General features: G+C 41.0%; 1 protein-coding gene and 1 pseudogene across 1 annotated transcript; one reads left to right on the top strand and one right to left on the bottom strand.

The window, feature by feature from the left end:
• Positions 1-7,499: 7,499 nt before the first annotated feature.
• Positions 7,500-14,827, bottom strand: LOC105893369 (annotated as a pseudogene).
• A 908-nt stretch (positions 14,828-15,735) lies between these two features.
• On the top strand, positions 15,736-22,268 carry wu:fc50b12 (uncharacterized protein LOC103911624 homolog). Its single transcript, XM_042702964.1, has 4 exons — positions 15,736-15,780; positions 15,972-16,023; positions 16,138-16,301; positions 21,944-22,268. Exons 2-4 carry the CDS (start codon positions 16,003-16,005, stop codon positions 22,176-22,178), a joined length of 420 nt encoding a protein of 139 aa, XP_042558898.1. The 5' UTR covers positions 15,736-15,780; positions 15,972-16,002; the 3' UTR covers positions 22,179-22,268.

Consider the following 22,268-nt stretch of genomic DNA (forward strand, 5'->3'; position numbering starts at 1 on the left):
TATGGGTCAGTGCCACACAACCTCATAGCATTTGCCCTGGACTTCTTTTACATCCCACAGAGCATCAGGGCCATGGTGATGAGCTACTTCCAGGACTTGCACATGTGCTTCATGTTGCCAAATTCCACCACCATCTGGCAACAGCTGGAAGTGGGGATCGCGATGGGATGCTCTATCTCCCCCATCCTCTTCATCACAGCTTTTGAAGTGATCTTGATTGGAGCAAGACAGGTGGTGGGAGGAGCCCGTCTGCCTACTGGACGGAAGCTCCCCCCACTAAGGAGTTACATGGATGACATCACATGCTTGCTCCAAACTGCTCCATGCACGTCCAGGCTCATGAAGAGGCTGGATGAGTTGATCATTTGGGCCAGGATGAAGTTCAAGGCAAAAAAGTCAAGGAGCCTTTCCTTGCGGAAAGGGGTACTGAATGACAGGGTCACCTTTATAATCGGTGGAGAAAACATCCCACGCATTGCAGACCAGCCCATCCGAAGTCTTGGGAGGCAATATACAGCCAGCCTCTCAGACAAGGAAATAGGAAAGACCACCTTGCAGCAGCTCTCAGCAGGCCTGGCCAAAATCGACGCAAGCCAGTTACCTGGAAAGTACAAGGTGTGGTGTTTCAATTTCACACTGTACCCAAGGGTAATGTGGCCGCTGAAGCTGTGCGAAGTCACCTCGTCAGCCGTGAGCAAGATGGATGCAAAGACCAGCTCGTTCATCCGCAAATGGCTAGGACTCCCAAGGGCCACTCATCGGCCAGCCTGTATGGAAAGAACACACTTCAGCTTCCCCTGAAATCTATCACCATAGGTTACAGGCAGGAGAAGGCAAGGCTGGTGATGGAGCTGAGGGAATCTACAGATGAGACCGTGAGGGACATGGAAGCCCGGGTGTTGACTGGGAGGAAGTGGAGGGCCGAGGAGGAGGTGCAGAAGGCAGTGGGCAGGTTGCAGCACCAGGAGATGGTGGGCAGAGTCCAGACAGGGCGCGCTGGCCTTGGGTGGGGAGATCCGCCTATTCTGTGGTCCAGAGCTAGCAGGAAGGAGAGGAAGGATCTTGTTGTCTCGGAGGTGACAAAGATGGCAGAGGAAGAGTACAGGGTCAAGGCAGTGGCGCAGGGGCAGCAGGGACGCTGGACGACGTGGGAGGGGGTTGCGGGTCGGGTGGTGAGCTGGGCAGACTTCTGGAAACTGCCACAGGCTCGACTCAGTTTCCTCATCAGGGCAACCTACGACACTCTGCCCTCCCCCCGAAACCTCCAGCAGTGGCTGGGCACGGAGCAGGCCTGTGACCTCTGTGGGACCATCAATGCTTCCCTACAACACACTCTGTCAGGTTGCAAGACCGCGCTATCCCAGGGCAGGTATGGATGGCGGCACGATCAGGTGCTGAGGAAACTGGCAGAGGTAGTGGAGAGGAAAAGGCAAGAGGCAAGCGCTGGGAGGCAGCCGGGGAGCCAGCAGAGGACCCATTTCCTTAGGGAAGGGGAAAAGGGGGACACTGTCAGAAGGAGACCAGCATCCACCCTTTTGTTGCCAGGAGTGGAATGGAGAATGGAGGTGGACTTGGGCAGGCAGCTCCACTTCCCAGGGGAGATCTGCAGCACCACACTGAGGCCAGATGTGGTGCTGTGGGCCAGGACGGAGAGATCTGCGCTGCTTGTGGAGCTGACGGTGCCATGGGAGGAGGGGATGGAGGGAGCCCACGAAAGGAAGAGGGCAAAGTACTCTGACCTGGTTGCGGAGTGCAGGGAGAGCGGTTGGAGTACACGACTCTTTCCAGTGGAGGTTGGCACGAGGGGGTTTGTGGGAAGCTCAATGACTCGCCTACTTAAAGAGCTAGGGCTGAGGGGCAAGGAGCTACACAAAGCCACCAGAGAGCTGTCTGAGGAAGCAGAGAAGGCAAGTTTTTGGCTTTGGTTAAGGAGGCGGGACAAGGCATGGGGAGCGAGCATCTCCTGAGAAAGGCTAGCTGCGGGGGGTGACTGGGAGACGTCCCTGTTCACTGCCCCGCCACCAGGAGATGTTCCGGGATAAGGGGCGAAACATCTGTGAAAGGTGGTCCCCGGCTGACGACCCCGCAGCTAGCCCAAAGGGCACCGGTGGAGGTGCGGCAGGCCTAGAGCCTAGCAGGTTTTTACCATCTACCTGTTCACATTAAAAGGGTTGGGTACCAAGAACCGGTACCAATATGGAACCGGTACCAATATGGAACCGGTTCCAATACAACCGGTAGGCTACCTACCCGGACCGAAATGCAACGCAGATTTCGGTGCTTCATTTCGGTGCCTGAGCCAATTGAACACGGTCGCTAGGCAGATTCCGTGGGGCACATGTAAAACTGCCCCAGCTCCCAATGTAAACTTTGTCCTGTGTCGCTCACGCTCATTGGTGTTTTCATAGCAACAGTGTTATGACGGTGAAGAGCAGGCAGCATTTCACAGAGCAAGCACAAACAGAACTAGCCATCAACCTTTTAACAGAGAAAATACCGAAAGGTAAACGGTCAAAAGTGTGTCTGTATTTCGAACAAAAAGATTCAAACATCGCGACGTGCAGCAAGTGCAACAAAACAACTGCGTGAAAAGAGGGGAGAGAGGGCAAGAGTCAACGGCAGATCAGCAACCGAAGAATGAAAAATAAACGGAGATGACAGCTAACCTACGGTAGTCTCTTAAAGGGGCAGTACACATTTTCTCGTACTCAGTGTGTTCAAGTAACAAGATTAACTATAAACAAGATAGAAAAGATAGGTATAAACAAATAAAATGGTGAAATTTCATGAAATAAATGCAAACAAAATAATACATTTTTGACTCCAATATGCTCATATTTTTGCAAAAGAAGTTCGAAGCTGTTGTTTGTATTTATTTATATTTATTTAAGTATACTATAAACTGTTTTACAGTTAATATAATGTTCATAGTTTGAAGTTAAAAAGTTTGAAGCTGTAGTTTGAAGCCAAGTGTTTTGTATGTATTTATATTTATAATACACTTTAAACAGTTAATATATTGTTCAATTTGAAGAAAAAAAATTGCCTTGGGAATAAAAAAAGCCTTTCTTTAATGTCGTCAATCGTCGCTTTGTGCTTTAAAAAAAATAAAAGTATCAGTTCAGGCACCGTTTAGGCACCGGTATCGTTTTAAAAGTATCGGTTTAGCACCGGTATTGGAAAAAACCCAAAACGATACCCATCCCTACTTACAGTATTATAGCCCGATCATTAACTAAACCCATGTAGAAGGACTAATAAAGCATCCAGCGTATGATTTGAACAATGTGTGTGTGTGTCAGTCAATCGTAGTGATCTGTGTCTGCATAATCTGTGCAGCCAGCATTACAATGTAGATTTGTAAACATTGTTGCAAAAGCCTCTTCTATCTGTCTCGTTTTAACGCTAAGGCTATATCAATAGCTAGTCCAGGGCGATGATTATGCAGCGTTCTGCACACACTGCTAAACTTCATTTTCTGTAAGCCATGGTGGTAGCGCAGATGTGAAAGATCATGTGAAAACAGCCAAACATAACCCCCGGTGGGTAGAGGCAGGGGCTAGCAGCATAGCCACCTATTTTAGCAATGTTAGCGCTGGAAGTGGTGAGCTCAAGCGGGCTGCTGAGGAGGGGACGTTAGCCAATAAAATGATACTTCAGCAAATTCACTCCTCTAACAAATATACGGAATTAATGTTTCCAATAGGGTGTGTGTGTTGTTGGAATAACACTGGTAACACTTTACGCTAAGGGTACAGGATACAATTATCATGAATTCACGCATGTATATGTATTATTATGCATTATGTCAATAATGATTTATGTATTACTGCATTCCTTAATATCCCATGAATCATCAGGAATTGACGTGTTCATAGTATGTCATTCGTGACCTTATAAATCAACAACACAACTAAAGCATTAGGTACGGCACATCATTATGAATTGTGATTTAATAAGTATGATCATGATTATTTATTTTTATGCAAAACAATGTGGTCATCACTGCGCAAATTCTGATTTGAACACAACTTGTGCCTAATAATGTACCCACCTAATGCTTTAGTTGATGTGTTGTTCATGCATGAGGTCATGAATGAGAGGCTATGAACTCATGTCAATTCCTGATGATTCATAAGATATAAAGGAATGAAGTAAAGCACAATAATAATTCATAATTCATGTACCCTTACTGTAAAGTGTCACCATAACTTTAGTTCAAGCCTGTGGCAGCAGTTCAAAATAGTTTGTTTATTGCCATGCAATGAAAAATACCTTTTCACAAACTTTTTCACAAGTTCAGTGGGTACATTTTCCAAAAGAATGCTTTAATTCTGAAAAATAAAGTTGGTCCCACACAAAACTCACTCAATGTCTTTTAATATTTTTTCTTAGATATGTAGGCTACATAGAAAATGCATGAATAATAACTGAGATACCCCATTATGGTGTGAACAGTAGGCCTACGTGTGCTGTTGGCAAAATCTATGTCTATGTCTGACCTGGGCTGGCACATGTTCAGGATAAAAAGCGTGTGCGTGCACGAGCATTACGGTCGCGCGCAAAGTGTCCCGGTTTTAGGTCCGGGAAATCTGGTCACCCTATTTTACTGTGAACAGGGGACTGCATGTTGTAAGCCGCTGGACCTAAACTGAGTGGCCTCCTGAAATATATTGTTTAGGACAAGAAACTGTAGTGAAGTAAACAGACACAGTTGTATGACACATGTAGTCAGACAACATGAACTATGGGAATCATCAGTATTTACTGGACGCAAAACTGAGATGATTGTCTACACATCAAAATTCTGATATAGTGATTCACACTTTCATTAAACCTCGACTGGACTATGAAAAACTGAATTTGTGAATCTTTCATTGGAAAGGAATGAGCTATCAAGATGGCGCCACGAATGGCCACCTCTGTGTAGCGCTCTCTCGTACTTGCTTCAAACACTCCACCATCATCCCAATCCCTAAGAAACATTCCATCACTGGACTGAATGACTACAGGCCCGTCGCCCTGACGTCTATGGTCATGAAATCCTTTGAAAGACTGGTGTTGACCCATCTGAAAGAAATCACAGGCCCCCTGCTGGACCCTCTGCAGTTTGCCTACCGGGCAAACAGGTCAGTGGATGATGCAGTCAACATGGGGCTGCACTACATCCTGCAACACCCCGACTCCCCAGGGACGTATGCAAGGATGCTGTTTGTAGACTTCAGCTCGGTGTTTAACACCATCATCCCAGAAGTCCTCCTCACTAACCTCACCCTGTCTGATAGACAGGAAGCAGCAGGTGAGGCTGGGTGAAATTGCATCCAGCACCCGGTCAGTCAGCACTGGTGCACCTCAGGGATGCGTGCTCTCCCCACTGCTCTTCTCCCTCTACACTAACGACTGCACCTCAGGAGACCCATCTGTTCAACTCCTGACGATCCGTGATGATGACGAGTCTGCATATAGGCGGGACCATACACCATACTCAACAGCACTGTGTTGGCTGTGGAATCCATCAGGTTTCTGGGATCTACAATCTCCCGGAACCTGAAGTGGGAACCCAACGTCAACACAATCATCAAAAAGGCCCAGCAGAGGATGTACTTCCTGCGCCAGCTCCGGAAATACAACCTGCCTCAGGAGCTGCTGATCAGTTCTATACTGCAGTCATCGAGTCTATTCTGTGCACTTCCATAACTGTCTGGTTTGCATCGGCCACCAAACTGGATAGGAATAGACTCCAACGGACAGTCAGGTCTGCAGAAAAGATCATCGGTGCCAACCTGCCCACCATCCAAGACCCGCACAGCTCCAGAGTCAGCAAACGGGCAGGGAAATCACTGCAGACCCCTCACACCCTGGACATTACCTATTCCAACTTCTCCCCTCTGGTAGGGGCTACAGAACACTGTTCGCCAAAACCACCAGACACAGGAACAGTTTCTTCCCCCTCGCTTTCTCACTAATGAACAGCTAACTCACTGAGGCACTGTGCAATAACCCAGGATCACTACAATAACCAGTGGACAATAACACCTACAAATCATATTTATTTATTTTATTATCAAATACGAAATGTGCAATACATTCCACCCTTTACTGTATAACTATACAGTATACTGTACTTCTTACGTCATTCTCTTACCTTTTAAAATGTATCTCTGCACTTCTTGCACTCTCCACTTCTTTGCACTATTTGTTGTGTTTACAGTTCACAGCTCCTGTAGCCATTCCTCCCTGTATATATTTCTTAGACCGTTGTGCTGCTGTGTTGTATATTTTGTGTAAGTACACTGAGAGCCACTTAAGCCGGAGTCAAATTCCTTGTTTGTGCAAACTTACTTGGCCAATAAACGTATTTCTGATTCTGAAATGAATGCTGGCTCTCTGTTGATGTGACAAACATAATGATACTGTAGCGTACAGGGGGATTGTGTGCTTCCCTGTATGTGTGTGGTGATGATAATTGTCCCATGATGCAGTGCGAGTGTTAATGTACAGAGTGAGTACTTTAATATTCTTGCTGTTATACACCCATACGCTCTGTGGATTGGTTGCTAACAGAGAGAGCTTGACCAAAGCTCCGCCCACCGTATGCTCGTACCCTCCGAAAATAGACACTACTTGAATGTTTAATCACTGTGTGATGTAGAGATTAGATCCCCTAATGTTTAATCACTGTGTGATGTAGAGATTAGACCCCCTAATGTTTAATCACTGTGTGGTGTAGAGATTAGACCCCCTAATGTTTAATCACTGTGTGGTGTAGAGATTAGACCCCCTAATGTTTAATCACTGTGTGATGTAGATTAGACCCCCCAATGTTTAATCACTGTGTGGTGTAGAGATTAGACCCCCTAATGTTTAATCACTGTGTGGTGTAGAGATTAGACCCCCTAATGTTTAATCACTGTGTGATGTAGAGATTAGACCCCCTCATGTTAGTCTGTGGTTTCAATATGCCCCAGACAGGGATCTGATTAGGTGCAGTGCACTGGCGATGATATGGTGGATCATACAATGGCTGGATCATACAATGAGTTAGAATTCACGGATGCACTTGCAATATCCAGTTCAACAGCACTGCACTGAAAGAATGGAAGTAGACGCCTTTCGGGCGATTATGAAATAAAAAAATCAATTTAACGTACAGCTTAAGAAGAAAATATGTAAAGTATAAAGCAGAAATTCTATTTAGTCCATTGGGTAGCATTTCAAAGTCAAAGTAGCTTTATTGTCAATTACTTTGCATGTTAAGACATACAAAGGAATCGAAAAAAACGTTTCCCTCTCCCACGGTGAAACATATAAAGTGCACATGCACAACAACAGATAAGACAAGACAAGTCCTACATATAGATATACATATAGATATAGTTATAAACATACAGATACATGTACAGCAGCATAAGTTTACTTTAAACTGAGGTTATGGTAGTGCAAAAAAAGGCAGCAAAAAAGACATCCTGTAAGATGTATTTGTTACATTCCCAGTCCCGGGGGGGGGGGATTTCAGCATTTATTCAGTAAAACTATCTTAATCCTTAAAATGGCTTACAAAATGCATTTAAAATATGAGACAAAATATATTCAGTAGCAAAGGACTGAAGGAATGCTTTTTACATGAGTTTATAATCAAAAGTTATTTCACAACTTAAAAAGAAAGTAGCTAAGCCCATAGCAGAAGTTCATTGGACTTATGCAACTTATGTATGTAACATTACCATTAACATTACCAGATTCAGTAAAACCAGCCTTAAAAAAATTAGGCATAATATATTCAATTGCACAGCACTGAATGAATGCTTTCAAGTGTTTATAAAATCAAATAAAAACATTAAAAAAAGAAAGCCCATAGTTCTATAGTTCATTGGACTTAAAGCGATGCAGTCATTTGCAGACATATGTAACATTTCTCACAACACGACGGACTCTTTCATAAGTGACCTCTCTCATTAATCAATTGTAGAAATCATTAAACACAATAAAGGTATTATATAAATAATTCATTTAAAATTAAAATTTAATAAATCATAAATAATAATATCATCATCATCATCATCATCATCATGATCATAAAAAAAAAAAAAATTCCAGGCCCTTCAAAACAAAATATTTGTAGCCTTTCAACCAACAGCCCTGCGTTTGCTTGTGTTACCGAGGACACAGAGCCACTAGGTGTCATGCCAGTGTTGGGGGTGACGAGGGGCCTGCCGATGTCTTTGCGGTTCCAGAGGCATCAGAATATGTGTCAGACTCTGATGAAGGAATAAACATATGTTAAATAAAGATAGGATTCACACTATGAACTAAAATTCTCAGTACGCACAAATCCGCACTTTCCTTTCTCTTTTCATCTCTGCTTTCACTAAAAATCAGGCTCTGGGCTCTGTAAAGCGCCTAGAGATAATTGTATTGTTATGGCGCTATATAAATAAAATTGAATTGAATTGAATTAAAAATTGACAAGCACTTCTCTTATAATCAGATAGGCATTTGCATTAAAAAGACGAAAGTGGGCACTAATTTGTACATATAAAACTCACTTTTGAAGTTAGAATATCCGAAAGTAGCAAATACACAAAGACCAGTGTCTAGAATTTAAAGTATTTCAGATTATTACAAGGTGTGACAAATGTACTCACGTTCTGCCTTCTTGTAGTCTGTCAAGACAAAAAGATGGAGAATATTTACTTGAACACACCAAAGCATCATCAATGACAGAAAGCAAACCGAAAGCATTTTACATAACTGTGGAAATTGCATTAATTATGACATAAAGGTAACTCACTTTTCTTCTTCTTCATAACCATGGTAATCATTACTCCAACTCTAACTGCAACTCCAAGAGCTGCCATCACACATCCAATAACAATGGGCCTCATTCTCGAACGCAGTTAAGAAGAATTTAAGAGGAATTTAAGAGGAATTTAAGAGGAATTGGATTTAGGACAACATTCGGCATTCATGAAAGTTCTCTCATCTGGGATTTGCTCTGAACTTCAGAAGACTTTCCGAACTCGAAATAGCAGTCGTAACTCGGCCAGAGTTTTCTCAAATGCGATTCCTTAAAAAACCACAAGATGGCCCCGTGGGCCATCTTGTGGTTTTTTGAGGAATCGCATTTAAGAAAACTCTCCGTGTTAATTAATTTGTGAGAAATCGTTGGTGATTGCGTTCACATCAACTCTACAGATCCTCGGATTGAAGTATAATTAACAATTACGTTTCACATGTAGGCCTATAGTCATGATTCTACGAGGCACCGTGATGTCATAAAATAAATAAAAGGACTACACCGGAATGCTGCGCTCGTCTAGTGAGCGTCGTTTGGCACTGCCGTCTGTGCAAGTACGGCAATCCAGAATTTTCAAGTAGTTCCACGTTGGTGGAACGAACTGCCTAGCACTACCAGAGCAGGCGCGTCCCTCTCTACCTTTAAGAAGCTTTTGAAGACCCAACTCTTCAGAGAGCACCTCCCTTCCTAACTGGCACTTCGACTAGTGCTTAACTTGCACTTATAGCAGTTACATTCCTGCACTTCGTTTTTATTTCCTATTTCGTTTTTCTATTTCTTATGTAAAGTAGTATTTATTGTTACACTAGGTCTCTATTGCTCGTAGCTTGACTGTTCTATCCCTTGTACGTCGCTTTGGACAAAAGTGTCTGCTAAATGACTAAATGTAATGTACACGAAACCGCTTTGACATGACTCGTTTACGAGTTGCTTTCGTGTAGATTCGGTCGATTCCGACTGCACACGTCACTACGGTTGCGTGCCCTTATAAGGAGCTGGCAGGGCGTGTATGTATGCAAATTCAGGCGCACGAGAACGCGCTTTCAATTTAAGAAAACTCTTCCGGGGGAGCACAGCCCAGAAAACTTCTGCTGCGTAGGACCGCATTTTCAAGCGTGCATGAATTTGGCGGATGTCTTTTGCTTACGTTGTTTTTCCCGAAGCCCGTAAGAAACATTTCAGAAGAAACTTCAGAAAATGTTCGAGAATGAGGGCCAATGGCTACAAGATTTTGTCCTATAGGAAAAAAAATAGATAGATATAATAGATATAACAAAATCATTCTTACATAAAATAATTCAATTTTCAATGTGACCTCTGTTCATGCTATGATTGTATAATAGTAAAATTATACATAATAGTATAGTATTAGAGTAGGCTATGAGAATGAATGTGAGTTTTTCAATGTGACCTCTGTTCATGCTATGATTGTATAATAGTAAAATTATACATAATAGTATAGTATTAGAGTAGGCTATGAGAATGAATGTGAGTTTTTTTGTATACATGTCAACAGTTCTCTGAACTCTTACCGACTTCCTCAGTCAGGGTGATGAGTGTTTGTTCTCCACTTATGTGTTCCATCTCACAGGTGTACTGACTTCTCTTTCTCTCCTCAGGTGACACTGTGAGCTCAGCTCTCTTCTGGAAGGTTCCATCCCCATTGGGCAGCGTCTCTCCCATATACACATCCTCATGCATCTCTACTCTATCTCTCTTCAAGGTGATATTCACCGTAGCTGGGTAGAATCCAGTGGCGTGGCACACCACCGTAGAAGATGACTTCTTCTGGATCAGAGACACTTCAGGGGCGACTGAAGGAAGAAGGGGAGGAGATTAAGACAAAAAAGAAAACAATTTAAAGACATAGCAGACATGAACAATGGGAGCAGTTACGCATTGTCAAGTACGAAGAGAAGAGGCTCATGTTTTAACTTTCCGCATGTCAAGTAATGTCTACGGCCACTCAAATAAACAATCACAATTAGTCCAAAAGCATGTCAGAATCAACACATTGCAAGACCTTTAAACATGATGGTTTTTCATGAGGTCCTACATCACCACAGGAATGCAGCCCGCTGTAGGGCCTCTGCTGTTATCAGTGTTGTGTGAGCTGCCGTACCTTTCCTTCCGAGAGAACTGTTCCCGTACTGAAGATACTTCTTCAGCCAATCACGGCAATCCTGGGTGAAGTACTGTTGCCTGCCTTTTTTTACTGGAGTCATAGGGGTCCCATCTGTTTTTGGTCTGGACTGCTTGTGGTTTCACAGCCACCCATCTATTGTTGCTCAGATCCAGTGAGATGAAGTCCTCTCCATCATAACCATACTGCTCATAGCCACTGGTGACGTCACTCTTATCATCCCACTCACAGCCATACCTTCTCTGAAGAACATGCACTCCTGATAGACAAAAGAACATTTATTAGACGTGTAATGTTTAGTTATATGACTGCATGTCTGTTAAAGTTACATAAAATAATACATAAAACTGTAGGGCTCAGAGACAAGCACGGTGAGCCCATTTTCTTTTCTGGCTGAGTAATCTTTCTTGTGAAAAATGAACAATGACTGGAATATATATTCACAGAGTAATGAACAACAAATCTCCTTGCAGAGCTGTTCTGCTCTGTCCACACTACACCTGTAAATATTTGAATATTCCCCACAAAGTTGTTTTCTCACAGTCCTAAAACCCTACTCTTTTTTAAAGGACTTCAGCATCATGCTCTGTTGACATATCATACTGGCAAAAAATTATGAGAGAGATAGCAGCTAGCTGGCTAGCAGGCTAACTATAGTAGATATCTTGGTCATTCTGTGCATTACGATCCTTTACATATTCTATTGATATTTTAGTTAAACTAAAATTACAACATGAGACATCATTGAATGTTATGTAGACTATGTGGATGGGCAAACCATTAAACTGGTCTGAAACAAAAGAAACAGATGCTTAGTGTCATCTATAGTCCAGTCTCACCCAGACATGATCAGTAAACTCACCCTCAGCCTGTTTAAAGCGTTCTTTTAAAATCCGAATGTCCTCCTTAAATGCCTCCTCAGCCATCCTGGCCAGCCTGGTCTCTGATTCCCAGTACTCCTGATCCAGATGCTCCTTCATCCATGCCTGCCTGGGAACCATATTTTGTGTGTGGCTGTCATACTGACTGATGACCAGACCATCAACCAGTCCAACTGCTACAAACTCTGGGAAGCTTGAGATTCCTGATGTGGCCATGTAGGAGTACCGCAGGGAATGGGTCACTGAAAGGGACAGATCACAGAAAGACAACACTAAATTATGGGGAAATCTGCAAGAGGACAGAATGCTGTGGAGTGAAAAGTTTTATTTCTATCCTGATACAAAGGGTTGATGCAATTAGTGCCTACGGTCATAGTCTACCCCCTACCAAAAGTGATTTTTACAAGACTAAGTATCACAAAATATCACTTAATGAAGTGTATCATTCACAAATGAATAATAAAGTTCTCCGAAAGACAAAGTCTTCAGACCCTCAAAATAATCGTAGGACAACAAAACTAAACGTTTTAAAGAGCTAAGACACAAAATAATTACTTTTCTAATACACAGAAAACTGAATAGCCCATGTCCTGCCTCCCAGCACGACAGTCTGTTTCTCACTGTACTGCTCTGTCTATGTGTTGTGCTCCCTGAGCGCTAACATAGAGTAAACAGCGAGCCAAGAGCCAGGAAAATTAGCCTTCTTGCTCCTTCCTTCCCACTTTCCTCTTCACGCAAATATTACTTTAAAGTTTCAAGTGTTGGGTAGCAATCGTTTTCAATTCTATCGTTTGGCAAGTAACCGTATAATAAGAGGACCTGTTCGTCCCGTTGTGATTATTTTTTCGTTATCCATTAGCGATACGTCCCTTATCCCTTACGTCAAATAAACAGACAAAAAAAACTTACCGGCAGAGGATAAAGGTAGACAGACAAGAATACAAATAGCATGCATTGCTCTTTTAACTACGTCTTTGTAGAAAGGTGTCTAGCCTGACGTTAATCCTACACCTGGCTTCTCATAATATGCACTCACTCTCGCTCGCTCGCTCTAACCATATCTCGTTAGAACTTCAACTCTCCCGCGAAAGATAGCGTCCGCTACTTCCGGTGTGCATTACCGCCACCTTCTGAACTGGAGTGGCAATACATGTGGGACCATGAAAGTACTGGAAGGAATTCATACAAAATTCAAAGAAGAGTTGTGGGTAGCAGGAATACTGTAAGGAATAATCAGAAGGAAAATATATGAAAATGAAAAATTAAATTAAAACAAATATCTTTGATATCTTTTTCTTGCTGAAGGAGACTGTCCCACATGTCCAAATCTCATTTTTGATATTATATTTTCCTTCCGATTATTACTTACAGTATTCCTGCTACCCCCAACTCTTTGATTTTTTTTATAAATTCCTTCCAGGACTTTCATCGTCCCACATGTATTGCCATATATCGCTGACCTTGTTCTTAATGATACTTTTAACTTCTGCTGTAGTGTTGTTCATTAATATCTATTTCTTGTTTCTGTATTGCCTGTTTTGCATATTTATCAGCCAGTTCATTCCCCTTTACTCCCATGTGCGCTGGAACCCACCAAAAGGAAATTCTGATTCCTGACTTTTGCAGCCTATTTGCTAACTGCAACACCTCATACACTATATCTTGTCTTGACAGAGTACATATTCTTCAACGAGACTAGAACTGAACTGGAGTCAGACCATATTGTCACAGTAGGACTTACATTCAAAGCAGATATTTCCATTCCGTGCGAATTTTTCTCTATTGTCCACCCAAAACTTGAGCTCTGCTTCTTCTCCTTCTCCTGACAGGGCAACAAAACGTTCTTACTTGGGTGATCACTATTGTGTCCCTTAAGGTTGGTCCAGTAAACCAACGCCAACTGTTCCCTTCTCAGGCTTTGGCATTAGTGGCATTTCACCCGCGAAACATACGTAAATGACACCAATGACACACCTCATTTTTCCACGGAGCGTTACATTTCACTAGTTCATTGGTCAGAATTTAGTTGCTGCCGTTTTTTTGGCCGGTAGGACCCGGAAACTCGCGAACTGTACAATATCTACTTAGCACGTGTTGCGTCTATTTTTAAGTCTTTTGCAACTTTCACAATCAGAAACTTAAACCCAGGACGTGTTGCTCCAACCGATTTACTGTAGTAATTAAGCCACAATAAAGAGATGAATACCAGAAATAGATCTGCCAGATACACTCGCGCCAACATATTTAAACAGTGCCTAGCAAACTTTTGGCTCCCACCTTTACCCTGGTTGGTTTTGACACCTATAGCTAACCCAAACCCTAACCCTTGACCATAGACAGTGTTGTGCACGTTCACACCTCTCATGAACTAGTTCAAAGTTCAGTTCATACAAGTAAACATGAATCGTTCACGTTCATAGTTCACCATTTAAATTCTGAACTAGTTCATAGTTCAGTTCATTTTCATTTAAATAATGAATTATACAGGGAACTAATAATAATAACTTGCTCTTCAGCAATGATATGCTACTGGCTTAATCTCAGATCAACAAGGGCATGTACACTAAATGAAAGACCGCTCAAAAGTTAGCATAGGTAAACCCTGTAACACTCGTATTTGTACATTAGCAGCTTATGCTAAGCGAGTTCACGCAGTGCATCATGCTAGATCAATTAAGTGACAGTGCTCGTAACAATGATGAGAAAGCTAAACTAAAACAAACACATAATGACAAGGTAGGCTACAAAGTCAAACTCACGTATACATGGACGCACACAACTTCAACAAAGTGCAACGTTCAATTATGTGAAAATATGCCCGAAGTAAACTGCTACTCCATCTAAATATGCCATGAAGCGATATCAAAACATTGCACCGTGAGAAGTGGAGTCACATGACCAACGCAATTACCAAATATGGTCATTTACCGAAACATGGTTTGTCTGGGCAATTTAACAAATAATTACTATGGCCTTTTTAACAGGTAGCCTACTAAGCAACGACATGGTGCAAGCATTCGATTTAGACAGCGTCTTTCCTCAGCAGAAGGTAGTAGCTAGACCTCAGTGGCGCTGGACCTCAGATAATATGAACGTGTTCACCGTTCAAATTCATTATTTGTCATGAAGTTGCGTTCAGTTCATCGTTCTCATAAAAATTAACGCGTTCTTTTGAACGCGTTCATGCACAACACTGACCATAGACATGTATAGATATATTCATGATATTACAATAGTAAGTTACCCCTCATCTGACCCCACACAAATCCGAAGGCGATACTGTATCTAATACCACACCCACTTTTCTACCTTTTCTACCTTTCAACTGAGGTTACGCCCTCTTACTTCAAATTGCAACCTTCGTCTAAATAGATGAATATACCTGTTGTACCTGCACAATGACAATAAGGTTGAATCCAATGTAAGGAGTATGGAAAAATACAGCTCTTCATTTTAGAGTAATGCATGTAGGTGAAAATCTCTTGTTTTTTCATAACTGATTTGATTGCAAAGTTTACTGACTGATATAAATGCCTTTTAAAGGCTCTAATAGTGAGAGTTTATAATAATTAACTATACTGATATGATTTTACAACCTATGTTCTCTGGGTGTTTCCAAACTTTTGGAAGGCGATGTATTTCAACCTAACGGACAGGTTAGGTAGGGAAAGACAAAGGATACTGATTACTGCAAAAAAAACACTACAAATACATCATTTTACCCATGAAAATGGTCCACCTTGTAATACATATAAAGCTCAACTACAGTTATTTTGTAAATCATAAACTGGAAAAGTCACCTATTAAATGCTGTTCTGAAGGGTCTTTAACCACTCCCCAGAGACACTCAACAAAGACAGATGCTTAATGTTTAACAAGACAGTGTTTTGTTAGATAAATCTCTATGGTAACATTCAACTCTGGAACCTGGAAACCGATTCTGTGTCTGTTTGAAAACAGTGAGTATTTTTCTTTTACTCTCATTTTGAACATGCTTACAACAGATTATTTATATTTTATTACTGATTAAAACTGACTGTAGCCTAATACAATAGTTTCTGCATATTCATGAGAAGCGCAAGACAATGTTTTGTGCTGTGATATACACTAAAAAGGGCAAATATGTACGTTTTGGTTTAATTTTCCACAGGTATATTCACCTTAATGTAAACAGTGTAAAAATGCCCAAAAAAGCACAAGAGGTAAGACCCAGGATCCTAAAAAAGTAGACCATTTGAAAATAATATTCAAATCTTCCTCAATCATTACCTTGCCTTCGTCTGACTTGATATCAACTATCTAAATTGTCCTTTTAGGATGCTGTTACTAATATGAAGACAGTAGAAGAAATCTCCAAGCAGCTGGGCTTTGAATGGACTGTTGTAGCCTATGAGCTGGGTTTCACACGGGAGGAGGTTAAGGAGTTCCATGTCAAGGTGCAGCAGAAAGAATCTCCAGCTAAAAGCATGCTGGAGTGCTGGTATGAGTATGGTATTATATTATCTGATGGAACCACCAGAATGAACTTGTTGTCTTACTATCTGATTTCCTCAGATGCATTTGTGCACTTAAAGGCAGAGCGCACAATTCTGGCAAAAGGTTGTTGATATTTGAGGTCAACAGCCACTCAAATTACAATCCTCCCTTCCGTGCTGATTGGTTGGTGTCGTTTATGGCTTTGTCAGAGGCACTATGTTTGTTTCCCATATAGAGAGCCAGGAACACCTCACAGAAGTGGGTAGTGCATAGGAGCAATTCCCTTAAAGGTGGAAATCACTGATTGCTGGATAGGCAATTTAGCCTACCAATCTAAATGCAATTTGTTGTTTGATCGCTTTAGCTGGAACATGGCCATGGGCATGACCGACACAAGTTACCTTTTTCGAATTACTACCAGGATTTCATGCATAGTCACCAAGAAAAGTGACCTTTTTCTAATTACTACCAGGATTTCGTGATCGATCACCCCACAGTTGCTGAAACCCTATTACCAATAAAACTGTAATGTTAAACAAAACAAAAACAACCAAATCAACAACTAACATAGCCAAACTTCATAATTTACAGTCCAAGGAAACTATGACCTATAGTTTTGCAGATTAAATATCTAAATATAATGTCTAAATATGTATCTAAAAGTATCCTCTTTACTTGACATATTGTAGCCGCTTGATGTGGTCGTTGACAATTGACAACCTAATTTTGGAGGTAGGTACTGCCATCTGATAGACACTGTATACTCTCCTACACTCTTGGAAAGAAAGTGGTGAGGGATAGGTATTCAGTGGGTTGCAATCTGGAACTTCACCACTAGGTGCCAATACAAATCCTATACACTGTACCTTTAATTTGACAAAAAGCATATTGGATTAGAATCACAGACTGGCCCTTTAAAACTGATGTACAATACCAATCAAAAGTTTGGACACACCTTCTCATTCAATGGTTTTTCATTATTTGTATTATTTTCTACATTGTAGATTCATACTGAAGACATGAAACAGTGAAAGAACATGGAATTATGTAGTAAACAAAAAAGTGTTAAACAAATGAATATGTTTTATATTTTAGATTCTTCAAAGTAGCCACCTTTTGCTTTGATGACAGCTTCGCAAACTCTTGTTATTCTATCAGTCAGCTTCATGAGGTAGTCACCTGCAAGACGATTAAAAAGATCATGCAATGACTCACACTCAAATGTCGCTGATTTAACCCTAGGGCAACTTTCCACTATCCCCATACATAGCCACTCTTATTTTGACACGGTGTGTCAAGACTTGCCAAGCAAAGTTATGTGTGTGCATCTTTCCAAAATGAACAAAATAGTGCACCAACTAAAACATCATCATGTGTGTTAATATCTGGATAGTTCAGTGATGCAAAAAGTACTCCGCTACATAGCCTATATCAAATCTGTACTTTTACTTTATTCGTATAGCATACAGGTCATGTAGTGTTCGTAAACTTTTTTTCACCAATTTTTAGTCAATGATATCACATACTTGCCATGATTGTAACCCCACTTGGCTGATAGGGCATAGAGGGTTTGTGTCCCAAGGTGGGCGTGTCCCAAGATGGGCGTGTCCCACGATGGGCGTGTCCCAATGTGGGTGTGTCCCTTCATACTAGGACCCCCTGAAGTGGAGTTGGCTCAAAGCACTTTTTTGGGCAATAGCTCAAAAACTGTTTCTCCAAAAATTATGAAATATGTATGGCAAGTAGGCCTCTAGGACTCTTGCTCATAACAATTCATATTTGGACTGGCACCACCTAGTGAATAATGTTCAAAGCAAAAACCTAGCACTTCCACATTCTTTGGATTTTGTCCATAGAGGGTGCTAAAGCTGACATTTCAAAATCTCAAGAACCGCATAAGGGTTATTCCATATCAGTTCAAACCGCCATGACACCATTCAGTCTGTTTCTGTTTATTCAATAAATGCTATTACAGATCTAAAATGTTACCTTTCCCATAACGTATAAGCAGGCTTGGGGAGTAACGGAATACATGGAACGGTGTTACGTAATTAGGATTTAAAAAAAAGGTAGCTGTATTCCGGTACAGGTTAAAAAAAAAAGACGTAATTATATTACAGATACTTTTAGCAAAAATTGGGATAACTAACAGGATTACAAATAGATTTTAAAATGCAGAACATTATACTACAATCCACATGCGAAGACAACAGAGAAAACTATAAGTCCATATGATGACTTCGAGTAAAAAAAATGCTTTCCCTGGCTGGAAATATCGACACTATTTTGTCCTCAAAGCTGAAATGGGGAAGAAAATAACAGTGCAGTGCACCTTATGGCTCCCCACGGTGAAAATACTGTCGTTATCCAAGGACTCCACGTCAAATTTCATGAAGCATTTACAGGCAAGACCAACACTGCTAACGTCTTCACAGACATCCAGTTAGCTAAGGTTAAAGTTGTTTAGCTACCTGTTAGTATTGCTTGCCTACTAACGTAACGAAAAAGGGGGACTATGATAACTGGAATGATCGTGTTTGGATAAAACACAAGCCCCTGACCGAAATATTCGTGACAGTTTAATTTAAGTTTCAATGTGATGTGTGACTGAGTAACATCTGTTTATTAACAAATAAAGTTTGACTACATGAAAGTTAAATGCGCACCGTTACAGCGACTATCACTTAAACAACATTCAAACAGCATATTTAAACTATACTACTACACTACTCTGTAGATCCGTAGATATTTTAACTTGGAACTCGTAGGCCTACGGTCAGTTTTTACTTTAAGAATTTCTTCTCTTTGACAGTTCAGAAAGTGGACACTTGATTCATTAAAAATACTGTGGATGTTCTAAATCTGTGCTGACAAAACTTCTCTAATGCTACCTGTAATGGCTGAGCAAAGTTAACATTGTATTTAGAGAATAAATGGTGACACACATCAATAGTGTTGTTTTGTTTCCAGTATGGTTACTGATGGCACAAAGTGTATTTTTGTAATCAATGGGGCTCATTCTCAAACATTTTCCTATATGTCTTCTTAAATATCATCTTACAGACTTCGAAAAACCAACCTAAGAAAATATCTCCGCCGGATTCATGAACGCCTGGAAATCTGTTCTTAAACTGCCAAAGTGTCCGTAGCTGTGCACTGATTCTTAAATTGAATGTGCGTTCTCATGCACCTGAATTTTCATACAGAAACGCCCCGCCAGCTCCTTCAAAGGGCATGCAACTGAAGAGATGTGTGCACAATCCACAGACTCCACAGGCAACGCGAAAGCAACTTCAGACTGATCAAAATCATGTCAAAGCGGAAAGCGAGCACCGGTCGAGAAAATGCAGACCTAACTTCAGCGGTGCAGAGGTGGAGGTACCGTTGCAGAATGTAGATGTGTCCATTCTATTCCACTATGGCTATATCCACGCGATTGAGTTTAGTGCTTATTTATTTATTCACTTACATTTGCAGTGTTCGTGTAGTGCTTTTATTTATTTTAGGACATCACAATGCATCGTAGAATCATGACTGTTAATGATACAAATATTCTCGTATTTATTATTATTATAATTATTTAAATCCGAGTATGTCTGTAGAATTGATGTGAACGCAATCACCAACGATTTCTCACAAATCCAGCCCTAAAGAAAAATCTGGTCGATTTACGACTGCTATTTAGCGTTCTTAAATTCAGGTCTAAGTTAAGAACGAATCCCAGATGAGAAAACTTTCATGAATGCCAGATTTGTCCCGGAAACTTCGTAAGTGGAGTTAAGAAGAACTTAACTCCACTTAACTGCGTTCGAGAATGAGGCCCAATGTGTTTATTATAATTTGTCTTTTTTTGTATGTATTACCTATAGATAATGTGCTCTCATGTACCAGCCAGTACATTTAATAACTGTTTAAAAAGCTCTGCGGCATTCTTTATAGCAATCTTTCCGATAATAAAAGTCTATAGAAACAGATTTGTGTGCTTTCAGTGTTTGATATGTAACATGTCAACAATTGACACAATATTGTCGCTCCCCTCCAGTCCTACTCACTGGATTTGTCTTCTCTGATGATGCTGGATACAATTACACAAAGGTGCCATAGAACGCATTTATTCACTATTTGATATGGTTCTCTGATGACTACATAGAAGGTATGTGACTTTGGTAGGGCTGAAATATGTCCAGATGTGGTTTGACACGACTATTTACATCCCTGTGATTTGGCCTTAGAATTAAGCATGCTGTTTTCCTTTATTTGGTAGCTTCATTAGTAATCATGATGAGCTCTGCTCTGATTGTATTGAATTGAATTGAATTGAATGAAGTTTATTGTGCATACACTGTGCATTCTTTTCGCCACAGCATAAGCAGTAATGGGACCTTTTTCCTCTTGGGACATTAGGCTACCCATTACTACTATTTTCTTCACTTACTTTTCCACTATATTCAACATAAATAAATTCCATAATATCTTGTGTTGCTTGCTTTCATGCATGTTTATTAGGGCCTTAAGTCTATGCTAAATAAAGGTAAGGCCACAGCAATTATTACATTTTGGTGGTTTGAACTGTGCTAGACTGTTATCAGTTCAATATGACATATTTATTCATTTCACAGTGACAATTTAGCAGTTTTAATATTTTGCAAATATGCATCGATGTGTGGTGGACTTGAACCAAACAAGTGATACGTTGCTTGTCATCACAGCACATGTCAGAATTCCTGTTGGTGTTGTTGCGACGAAACTAGCCACTAAGAGTCAAGAGGCTGAATGTGCAGATCTGAAGTTTCTTGTGGTATCTAAGCCACAATATAAGATGTTCCATGGACTATCTCAGAGTAAAAACTTTAAAGGAACCTAGTTCCTCCCATATTCTTGTGTGTGGCTGTTCCTATGCCCAATCAGAATAAGCTCCGTCTATTAACTTTACTCAATCAGAACATGTTGCGTTGCGTTATCTCCCGGAATAAAGTCAATTCATCTTTTCTATGTAGTGGCGGCCTGCCTCTCAACAATCAGCCTTTTGGTTTTAATTGTCAGCCATTTTGAGTGAGGCAACTAAGATACAAAAATTATGATCACAGTATGATTGGCTGAAAAGACACAAATGACCATTCTTCTTGACCCCACCCTTTAATGTTGTACCATTTGTGCATTACCATTACGTCATGCATATGTTACAAGCCACAGCTGGTTGCCCTTTCAAATTAGTTCCCTGTAGATGCCTGTGGACCTTCAGTGCTTGGTCCCCCATTACAAGAGATATTACGAAGTCTTTTTGGTGACATATTAGTTGGTGACATGTTAGTCAGCTTGGATCTAAGTGATCCAGCAAAGGGGTGATATTTACAAACAGAGGCATTGACTACAGACACATTAGCGTTTAGATGCACATGGGGATGGTCTACTCTAGTATCTGGGTTTCCATCCAACTGTTATATGCGCTTGCAATTTGCAGAAAATCTTTGAAACCAAATAAGAAATGTATTTGCTTGAAGGGGAGTTGATTAGCTCCCAATTTGCATAGGTTAAATGTGACTGTGACTGATGGAAATGTGTTTCATGTGTATTCATTACCAACCTGCATATGATGCTTGTATAACCTCATTTCTTCATATTCCTCTGTTTGTATCCAATGCCCAGGTATGAGAGATCCTGGGACAAGAGCAATAAGACAAAGTTACTGCAAGATGGACTGGAGCGGGCGGGCCGCCGTGATCTGGCTGAGCGTCTGCGCTGCCGTCACTGGGGACACCAGAAACTCAGCTGCAAAGTGGAGCTTCCTTCCGCATTCCCTTACATCATCACCGTGCACAAGACCATGAACAACAAAGAGGGCCTACGTCGAATTAATGATCTCAACCCAAGTTACAATTAACTTATCAACTTGTAATAGAAAACAGTAATCAATTAAGGTTTTTTAGTTGAATTTGTTTTAGTTCACGTTATTATCAAGCTAGCTAGCAAG

Source organism: Clupea harengus, chromosome 2, assembly GCF_900700415.2.
Source record: "Clupea harengus chromosome 2, Ch_v2.0.2, whole genome shotgun sequence".
Classification (NCBI taxonomy): domain Eukaryota; kingdom Metazoa; phylum Chordata; class Actinopteri; order Clupeiformes; family Clupeidae; genus Clupea; species Clupea harengus.